The sequence below is a fragment of the Athene noctua genome, chromosome 7 (genome assembly GCF_965140245.1).
Source record: "Athene noctua chromosome 7, bAthNoc1.hap1.1, whole genome shotgun sequence".
Lineage (NCBI taxonomy): Eukaryota > Metazoa > Chordata > Aves > Strigiformes > Strigidae > Athene > Athene noctua.
The window spans coordinates 12845182-12856126 of NC_134043.1; the positions used below are offsets into that span (position 1 = coordinate 12845182).

Below are 10945 nucleotides of genomic sequence, written 5' to 3' on the forward strand. Positions count from 1 at the left end.
ATCTGCATGTACTGTGCTATATGACTTTAATTGTGAGATATGACTAAGGTAGATTTACTCCAGACATTTTGCAGGAGAGCTCATCAGCCAGGCACTGTCCAATCAAGCACGCTGCTTCTTGTTTAAATCCAGGGCACAAGAAGAGACGAGCTCATATTAAGAAATGAAGAGGTCAAGAAAGGTGACAGTCCCTCCTGGGCAGGAAGCCTCTTTTCATATGCGTCAGGAAGTGCTACAGTCACACATATGGAACTCTATAAATACGAAACAGGCTAAAATCTCTTGTCACTTGAACATCCTAAAGCTTTAAAATCTATTCACAACCACAGCTGAAAAGTTAAGAAACATTCCAAACGTTTTTCTCAAGCAGCTGCCTACCTTGGTACCTGTTAAAGTAGAAGGCATATTAGGACCAATGCATTCAACATCTGTGCCACTCCTGCCCTGTGACAGTTATGCTGACCAGAAATTGCAATAAACCTGAGGGAAGGTCTATTTTAGTTTATGCTGTGTTTGCACAGAGCCTAGCATAATGGGTGTTCATCCATGGCTGGCTTGGTGAGCTGGAACCAACACAACAGTCACCTGGTGTCCTCTGGTGCAGGACACTGGTGAAGATCTTCAGAAGAAGGCAGACTACACGTGGCAGACTGAAATGCAAATCTGATAGCACTTCTAGTCTGCAGATTTTCCCCAGCTCAAGATCTCAATCTGAATTTATTTTCACAGAATTTTTTTATGGCGTAGGTTGCACATCAGTCATGTGACTGTAGTGTCTGATCTAAGATGCATGAAGGATTCTCAAGTAAAACATAAGTGAACCCAAACCCTCAAGACAGTCAATTCAAAGCTGAGAGACACTGCTATTCAGGCACAAGGTATAAAACCACATGTGCTCTAGGTCTGCCTCTGCTCTTCAAATCAAAGTGTATATTTAAATATATAATCTTGCAAGCTAGGTGGAAGAAGTCTGATCAGTCAAAAAGGTTTAATTTTCCTTTTTTCCCCCCCCACTCTCCAAGCTATTCTTTGCAGAGCTGTGGAACACGCGCAAGTGTTAAAGAGCAGCAAAACACTCCACAACCCCACTCTCTTAGAATTGGTAGGCAAGAAACAGCTGAGCTTTCAGAAACCCAGAGGCAAAGATAGTTACAGGCAAATAACTAGTTGCTAATTATACTTCCAGGACTGACACTATTGAAAAATGTGGTCATCCCTCAGGTCATGTTTTCTCAAAATCATCAAGGATCTGAGCAAACTTCGTTTATTTCTCAAGTTCCTAGTCTTCCCCGAATCTCATTTAGGAATGAAAAAGTGAATATTTTTCAAGCAGCCATAAGAATGTATTTTCATACTTTACATTTATTATTCAAATTAAATGTGATAAATGCTTAACTGCTCACACAACCCGGTTCAATTTATTAGTTGCTCCCCACAAAAGCTTTGTTACAGCATGGTCTTTTGCTAAGGATACACAACATGTCTGGAGAAGAATTTATTTATTTGTTTGTTTTAAATCAAGGGCAATGAAAACACATGCTTTTAAAAACAAGAAAACACAAATCAAAATTAAATAAGGAGGAACTATCGGAGGAGTAGCATTGTACACTGGACAAAATCTAGTTCCTGTACTTCTTATTTCCAGCTCAAGAGCACGAAAAATGTATTTCCCTGGACACAAATTACGCATAAAAAAATATAAATGGCTATGCAGCTGAAACAGTGCTTAGGTGCCTGAATCCATGTGTCTACATACAATTTTTATGTGCACACTAACACTTACATGTATAATTAGGTAGACAATTTGCACACCGTTCATCAAGAATAGATGGGGCGCACATGAACAGTGCTGATTCTAGCACAACTGCTGCTTGGCAGGGACACAGTCTTACACTTAACCACAATTTCAAAACCCTATTTTTCAGCAAGACATTGACTTTGATTTCTGTCTTAGCTTAACCGCCCACTGATATTCTCATTTTGGGACAACAGCATTCAACCCACTGTAAATATGATCAATGAGCGACCCTGTACATACAGAACAGATTGTGTCTGACAAGGCATTTTATGGGAATCTAGCTGAAGAGCAAACCTGCCTCAAAATTCCAAGCAGTAATGGAGATGATTGAATTTAATTTCCTTATTAATTTATTTAGGAGGGGAGTAGTTCACATTCTAAACAGGGGTTTCCTATGCTACATTAAAATAGGGAGCAGGGGGAAGGAACAGGCAAGAAATCCCAAGAACAAGACCCGATCTCACCTCCCCTTTCCTACCCAGTTCCCAAAATGAACCCCGTGGTGAAGCATGCACTTAACTTCAGAAGATGGATTTGAAGGAACATATCTGTACTGCAGTGATGGAGGTTTGTAAACCTGAAGATCAACAAGTGGCACAGCTAGGTCCTGGGTGCCAGCAGTGTGCACATACTGAAAATACCAGGTCTAAGTCATCTTCAGGAAAGCGCAAGAGAGAAACAGATCTGTTGCTCCCTTCCCCCTGATTTGTTCTCACTTAAAAATACAAGATGTTCAAATCCAAAGCCCCCTTGTTTACAAGAATCACAGTTTGACTGCAGATGTTTTATCTTCCTTGTTCATCATACAAACCACTCTTGACCTTGTGCAATAATTGCTTGCTTTTCACTCACAAGCCCTCCCTCTGCTGCTATTTACATTCAGGGTTGTGCTGCTTTGATCACTGAGCCATTTGTAACAAATGCCTTCCAAGATGGATAGTGATAAGTAGGACAGTCCCCTGTTTTCATTCATGATTAATATCCAAAATAGCTGTAGAAACATTTCTTTTTAATCGAATCAGATGAGGGGAGGTGGGTTATCTGTGTTACCCAAAGCTACCTCAAAGAAGCCTGCTAAGAATGTATTATTTGAATGAAGGCAGGGAAGAGAAAGGGTAGCACTCATGTCTCAGACTTCAGGGGTCACAATAGCTCCTGCAATGCTGCTGGGACCGCACCACCATCTTCTCTCAACCACATCTGCACAGGTTCCCGAACTGCAACCTGCTGAGGACTCCCAGCAGAGAGGCTGCAGCACATTAACCGCAACCGATCCAAAAAGCCACCTATGGGCTCCACGTGTAACAGGGACTCCTGTGTCTACAGCAGCATGGGATGGCCAGCTGAGGGGTGCTCCAGCAGACACACTGGAAAATCAGCAACTTCTGCACTGGAAGACTGATGGCATTAGAAAACCATGTTTCTGCCCAACAGATTTACATTTGCAGACACTCCTGCTGGACACTTCTTGGGTTTTGTTCATTTCTCATGAGCTCCATGGAAGAACACATTCTTACTCTGTATATAATCCAGATCAATTAACTCTCACCTCAAGCCATATTGGAATAAAAAAACCCATGCATGGCTGACATTTTATTGTGGTGGGTCATATCTGCAAGAGGCAAGTGTCGTATCTTCTTTCGTTCATGAAGGAAAGCAAATTAAAATCCTGACACAGAGTTTCTTGGTATTTAACTTAGGCTGAAGAATGCTACAAATAAGGCATTCCACTTAAAGTTGTGCTTGCTATGTTCACTTTCCAAATATAGAAGATAGCAAAAAATACCATGGAGACGTCAAGATTTGACTAGACTCTACTGTTCATATTGTTCTTAAACACCGGGTTTTAAGGAACATAAGCTACAGGCATAATAGTCTATACTAAATGTTGCTCTTAAGGGCTCTGTGTAGCCAATTAATTGCATGGTTTATCACTGGTTTTCAAATGCTTAGTGAAGGAAAACCTGTGCAACTATTTACTAATTAACAACTGACTGTAATAGGGTCAATTACTAATGCTGACAAAGAACTTTCTCCTTATAAATGTAAAGCTTGCTCTCTCTTCAAGCCAGGAATTAGTGCAATATATATTAAACAAGCTGTTGATGAAATGTTTCAGATATCACTTCTGAACAAGCATATTTGGATGACTTCAAAGCTAAGGGCATGAGCAAAGCATACACCACATAATCCCCCACTAAACATTGGGTTTTGAAGAAGTTTTAAGTATCACCTACTCAAGAAGCACGTAGTAAACCCTATAAAAAGACAAAAACACTATTAATGGGACTTATAAAGAAGAGAGGGTGAAAAATGACACCTGAAAATCCTTAGCACTTTATATGGCACTTGTTATCTTCAAAGCCTTGCACAAATATTAACTAATTAATCCTTAAATTTTTCTGCCAGGTGACAGGAGATGAAGCTTAATTTAAATAGTTGGAATAAGATTCACACAGAATGGAAGCGATCTGCAAGAGTCAAAAGGGAGGCAGCATCAGAACAAGCCAGCATGCAGCTGATCCCACAGCAGCACACAGCCACACACTCGTGGTGTGCCATCTCCTGAAAAGCAAGGAGGGGGAGTGAAAAGGTCTATTTGCAGACACCCAGCAAGTATGACTATAAACCCAAAACCAGACAGGACATCATTGATGCAGCCACAAATGAGACTACCGTCATTATCTGTGTTCTGCAAGTGCACAAATCACAGCACCCTCCACCAATGCTACCAGCTACTCTCAGCCAGCAAAGTGCCAAAACTTAAGACCTGCTTTGCTATCACAATTTTTTGCCATTCACAAGCTTGAAGTGGTGGCAGGATCAAGGTAAACCATAGCTTATTTTCAAAGTGACCCTGTTCACATCAAGAAATCCAAGGCAATGCTAGCTTGTGATTCAGGTTGCAAACCACACTGAGTTTTTTCATTCACGGACCTCCAAATATAACTCTGAAGAAAGGTGAGTCTTGTTACCTCCATTTTACTGAAATGAAGTAAGTCAAGGAACTGCGTCACCAAAAAGACAAAGAAATGGACAACAACAGAACAAGCACTTCTTCCACCACCAACTGCTCACATCCCTGGGCACGAACACACCCCTGGGCAGAAACACCACTTCTAATGACCACACCACACTTGTGGCAACATCCCAGGCCCTCTGAAGTAACCTGGCACTTTGGCACCAAAGCCAATGGATCCAAAACATCACTCTGCAAGGTGTGAAGATGAATAACAAAACCAGTCCTGAAAGCCAAGGTTTGATTTGGGAAGGGCATCTGAGGAGACAGAGCACAGCCCATGTCACAGGTTTTACAAATCCGTATATTGAAGAGGGAACAGACAGAGTGGGAATGGGGCAGGGGGACAGCAATACCCTCCCTTGGAGTGAGGCAAAACGCTTCCCAAAGCAGCTCCCACAGTACAAACAGTAACAGCATGGGAACAGGAACTCTCCAATTCAAGCCCAAATACCACCACGGGAAACAGCACCTGAGCACTGTCAAGGAGAAGCAGTGCTCACACCTTGTCTGCAAACTCACTGGAGGCAAAGCCACTGCTGCCACGCTGCAGGTCTACCTGCAACAGCGTGAGCCATGTCTAAGCCTTCCCCACAGGCCTGGATTCACAAAACTGCATCAATGCTCACCAGTGCATTTCTGTGATGTTACTGGGACTTGAGGAGCTGTAAGCCTGAAATGTTCCTTTCAAGCCTTTCTTTGTAGGCACCGGGTTTGAAGGGCAGCAGGTCAAGCAGTCCGCTTCCCAATGGCTGTCAGTCAGACTCTCAACTCTGTTGTCATTAAGCCAACACTGAGAAGACAAATCGACCTTTGCCACATTGGCCTGAGACAACATTCATCAGTGTTTACGAAGCAAACGGATCCCAGGTGCGCAATCCTGTTGGAAGCTGTGGCTGGCCTCTGCTAGGGACAGGACAGCACCTGATACGTCAGAGGAAATGTAAACCTACCCCCATGTGAAACCCCTTCCCAATGCCTTTAACAGTAAATTCAGTACTTCAAGCATGAAATATAGTCAACCACTTGACATACCAAATAGGGAAGTATCTCTAAAGCTAAACCACAGCTTCCCTATAACTCTCCGACTCATTCAAGAAATAAAACTTCACAGCCAGTGGAGATCACTGCACTATCTTCCTCACATGTATGTTACATATTCATAGTGATACAGAAGAACATCTTCCATTAGAAGACACTGAAGTGTTTTCTTCATCCAGCTTTGTAGTTTTCCTTTCACAAATGCAGGAAGTCTTACAGAGATAAGGATTTCAATTCTCGGAAGCCACCTCCAATTTTGGGTCCTACTTTAAAAGTGAGCCCTATTTTTCAGGAGCACTATGCATGCACAACTCTAGCTGCCTTCCCAGGTGCACTGCACGCAGTCGGCACTTCCAGGAAAAAAAAAAAAAAAAAAAAAATCACATTTGGGTACATAAAAAAAGGACAGGATGGAAGGAAAGACAATGTTCTCATTAACCTCTGTCCTACCAAGCAGCTGGCATTACCTTTGCTTTAACTTTACACACCGAGAACGTCCTGATTTAACAGCCTCACTGACTTTGCAAACATTGACTCAAGAAAAATTTAAAAGCCGTTTTTGCAATGTAACAGCTGTAGGCTAGTTTTTTAATCCTAGTGTACAGCGAGTTACATATTTCAAGATGAAAAATCGCACCTTCAAGTGCAAGATAATGCAAATTGGAAGAAATAATTTAAACTACTTGTACACAGCAAAGGGGAAAGAATTAGCTGAATCAACAGCTCAATGAAGACATCTGCTCAGCATGCAGCATCACAGAGCAAATAAAATGCTGGGGCAAATTAAGAAGGGTAAGAGAGAATAATTTGGGTAAATTATAATGGTTTCGTGTAATTTCAGTGACAACGGCAGGCCCACTCTGCTCATCTCAAAAATACCAGGTCCATGAAACAAAAAGTCCAAAGAAGGGCAACTAGAATAGTCAGAAAGAACAGATTTATGTGAATAAAACTGAAGAAAAATCTTTTATTCTACAAAAATAAATCACAGCAAAATACTTACGTTAATGTAAAATAAATGGTACAGTAAGATAAGGTCTGACAGTTGCAGTGGATATAGAAGGAAATACCAGAAATAACTCCACGTGTTTAGTTATTTTAAACGAAGGGAAAATTCAGTCCACTTTTAACTCCACTTGGTCCACAGTATATATTTAACCCAAGGAATACACTGACACAAGTATCATTGAGAAGAGTACTGTGTATGTTAAAGATGAGCCACAGGGGAAAAAGAAGCCACACTGAGACCTCTCCAACATTTTAGGACGAGTTCAACCTGATTTCAGTTTCACTTGAAATCAATAAATAAACTGCAGATAGCAGAGGTCTGCACTTCTAGACCAAGCTTAATGAAAAACAAAAATTGTGCAGGATGGATTGCATTTCTCTTGCCTCCTCCTGAGTGAGCTGACAGCTAGGCCCCTGCCAGGGGCAAAAGGCTACATCTGACAGGGCCGATCTGTCCCACAACGGCAAGTCTCATATTAGTATAGAATAAGCACAGGACAATTAGCAATTCCACACTTGATTTGTATGAATTAGATGAGTACTCCTAGGTCATGCATTTCCAAATACATTTCAGATCACACGTGCATAAAAAAAATTAACATTATTTTTCATTAATTATTAACTATTTGTTGAGGCAGAAGGAAGAACTGTGGTTCATGCCAATAAAGTAAATAAAGGAGTGATTTAAAGCACGCCTTTGCCAATCTTTTGAGCTATTTATGCTAAATTCTGTGGATAAAAAAAGAAAAATCAGACTTTAAAATATTTCTGTAAGTCTTGGAGTCTCCCTGAGGTAAGGAGTGTTCTACTTAGTGTAATTTCAATGAAGCATACCCAGGTCCTCCGGCACGCACTAAGATGGAGAGTGCCACATCCGAGGGACGCGCAGGCAGGGGCGGCGGGGCTGCCCACGGCCGCCGGGGCTGCCCACGGCCGCCCGTGCCCGCGCACAGGTGCACAAAGCCGAGAGGCAGCTTCGCTGCGGCAGAGCCACCGCCGAGGGAAACCCGCTGCCGCCGCGGCACCGATTTTCACGCGAAACTTACTGGCGAAGGAAGCGCCCACCGGCCGGAGCCGCCAGGGCCGGCGGGGGGCGAGCCGGGGGCTCCAGCCCGCAGCCGCTCCGGGGGACACCGCCGCGCGCCGGGGTGGGTTTTCTCTGCGTGGTTTTTTTTGAGAGAGCGAGAGAAAGAGAAGGAGGGAAGCAGGAAAAGCAGCACGGGGGCTGCGGGCTGGGGAGGCACCGGGAGGAGAGCTGCCGCTGCCGGGCTGTGCCGTGCCGAGCCGAGCCGAGCACGCTCGGGGGGGGGGGCGGCAGCGGGGGCAGCCGCCGCGCCCAGCCCGAGGGGCCCGTCCCGCTCCCAACTTTCCCCCAACTCCGCCGCCGCCCCCGCCCCGGCCCGGGGAAGGCGGGGGGGACGCCCCGCGCCCGCTCCCCCCCGCTCCGCCGCCGCCGCCCCGGGGCGCGGCCGCCGCCACTCACCGCCAGGCCGAGCAGCAGCAGCGGGAGCCGCCCGCGGCGCCGCGCAGCCCCCGCGCCCTGCCCCGGCACAGCCATCGCCGCCGCCGCCGCGCCGGACCCGCTCCGCTCCCGCCGCCGCCGCTGCGGGCTGCTGCCACGTCTGGCGGCGCAGGCGCGCTCCGCCGCGCCCGCCCGCCCGCGCCGCGGCATGACGGGGCCTGTAGTCCGCCCGGCGCGGCCCGGGGTGCTCCCCCCACCCCCCGGGCGCGGGCAGCTCCCGCAGCCATCCCGCGCAGGGCGGCAAACCCCGCAAAGTGCTGCCGTCCCGCGCGGCTGGAAGGCAGGCTGCGTCCGCTTTGTTTCAGCAGAGTTTAAAAAGAAAAAAAGTTGCGGCTCTTTTCCTCTCACGTCCCAAGGGCCGCCGCTCCAGGATTAGTTTTTGTGCCTCCACCCCTCTCCCGGTGTGTGCCTTGCGCTGAAGAGCTTCTGGCAAATAACCCTCTTGATGCTTTTCTGACAGGGTCTTAAAAAACTTTGGCTGGTCTTAGATCTGGAGTAAGAGGTGAATAAGCAACAAAAAATGAAAGGGGAGAGAGCGTTAACTGGAAGAGAGGCTTACAAACTAGGACCTGTTCCCCTTGTAAATTTTCCCACTTGTTATCGTTAAATGCTAAAGGAGAACGCTGCTTTGTCCTCGCATGTCGGCAGTGATGCCAAAGTGCAAGCAAATAAATATGCTGAGTCTGACCAGGATCAATTTGTGCAACCTCCATTATTATCGCGCTATTGGAATGGTCGCTGCATCCAGACCAACAAATGGGACTGTGCCCCCAGTTAGGCACATCCAGTGAGCCAGCCCTGCCTCGCAAGGACATCCCAGATGTCCTGCCAGTAATCTTAAGGTCAAAGCGGGTCAGCCTCATTATAATTGGCTTCCCACAAGCAGAAGGGATCTTCACCTACCGCCCAGCGGCCGTGTGAAATTCCTCCTTGGCTCAGAAACATCAAAGGAAAATCAAAGGCATCTTTTTGAGTCTGATCCTTACAGCTGACTGTCGCCTGAGCATTACACTAAGAGGCAGGCTGCAAGGGAGCAATTTGTAGATCCATACAGCTGACTGATCACTTCAAGCGGTGATCATGAAAACTGAATGCCGTTGACATTAACAAGTCCCCTGGTGGACATGTAATTTTGCAAAGCAGAAACACACATAGAGAAAGTTATTACTATTAACATTTACACTTTTGTGACATCTTTTGTGGCAGAACCAGAGCATGCTTTTCTCAGTCACAGCTGGATAACCTTCAGCAAATCATTTCACAGTGCTATGTCTCGCTTCCCATTCGCAGTAGGCCTCAGTTAGCCTGCCTTAAAACGAGGTGAGCAATCCTCAGCTCACTCTAAAATGCCAGTGAATGTACATGAGGCACTGTCCAGGAGCCATCAGAAGGTGTTTGGGATGAGGAAGGACACATGGCTGGAGAGGGGAAGGGAAGAGGAAAGGTAGGATTCTTTTAACCTACAGTAGAAGGACCCAAACCAAAACATCCTTTGTGTCAAACGTCTGTACCCCTAAAGCATATGCTATCTGCACTGCCACGTCCTTACTGACTGCACCAGGGTGGATGGAGGGGTGTGCTGTACTAGTCACCACCACCCCTGGTTCCAGTTCCCTGGTCTGTAATGATCAGCCTGTTAGCAAAAGGCTCCCGATCACCAATTGAAACTCGTTTCAAATAAGCTATCAAAACCTCCAAGAATAGGTAACCTCTTTCCAATGCTGTTCGCCTTCAGATCCCCAGCCTAGAGCTGAAAGGCTTCTGCACACAACTACCCTGACTCATCCAGACCTCTAATCTCAGTTGGATATCCAGGTCCTCAAAGACTGTTTGAATCCTCCTGTTACTCTTTTGTGTAGAAAACTGTTATATCTTTCGAGGCTTCATATCACAGTTGCCAGTATCAGGCAATGCAAAAGTAACCTCAATGTGGTGGAATTTCCGTGCTGTCATCACCATACAGGATGTGCTGCCATTGTGGTAGGAAAGGATGAAATGCTGGGACATGGTTGTTTTGTCACAGGAGTACATTTTTATCATGATGGCAAGAGGAAACATTCTCAGGAAGGAAGAAATTAAAAAAGAAGACAAGCTATTTCAAATTGCGCTTCTGAAAGGTTATATAAAACATCCAGTTTGGGAAGCTCCAATTCTTATATACAGAAGAATATAAAAAGGGTATCTACATGGCAACTACATCTTCTTTCTTTCAGTTCAGCTCGATAATTTCTATTGACATGACAGGCATTGCCGAAACTTAAGAGACAAGATCATTGAGCATCTGTCTAGGGTCAAAGTAATATATCAAGTATTAGCTCTAGACAAGGCTTTACACAGTGGCAACTACTTAATCATTCCAGTCGTGCATTACTAATGAACTCATTACACTTGTATCTGAGTGCACTGCTATCCAGCATCCCAAGTTTTACCCTGTATCTGTTTAGCAATAATATCATATGCTGCTTGCTTCTGTAATTGTAATATTTGTGTATGGCACCGCAAAAACACAGTGAAAGCATTCATTAATTCACCCCTGAGAAGCAAGTATTACTGCCCT

At 45.2% G+C, this 10945-nt stretch overlaps 1 protein-coding gene across 1 annotated transcript in view; it reads right to left on the reverse strand.

Annotated features, from left to right (window-relative positions):
- The window catches only part of PDIA5 (protein disulfide isomerase family A member 5), a 103322-nt gene extending 94849 nt beyond the window's left edge, over positions 1 to 8473 (reverse strand). Inside the window, exon 1 of the mRNA XM_074910492.1 lies at positions 8350 to 8473. Within this exon, the coding sequence (XP_074766593.1) occupies positions 8350 to 8424 (75 nt within the window). The 5' untranslated portion in view covers positions 8425 to 8473. The remainder of the gene's footprint in view (positions 1 to 8349) is intronic.
- Between the last annotated feature and the right edge of the window lie 2472 nt (positions 8474 to 10945).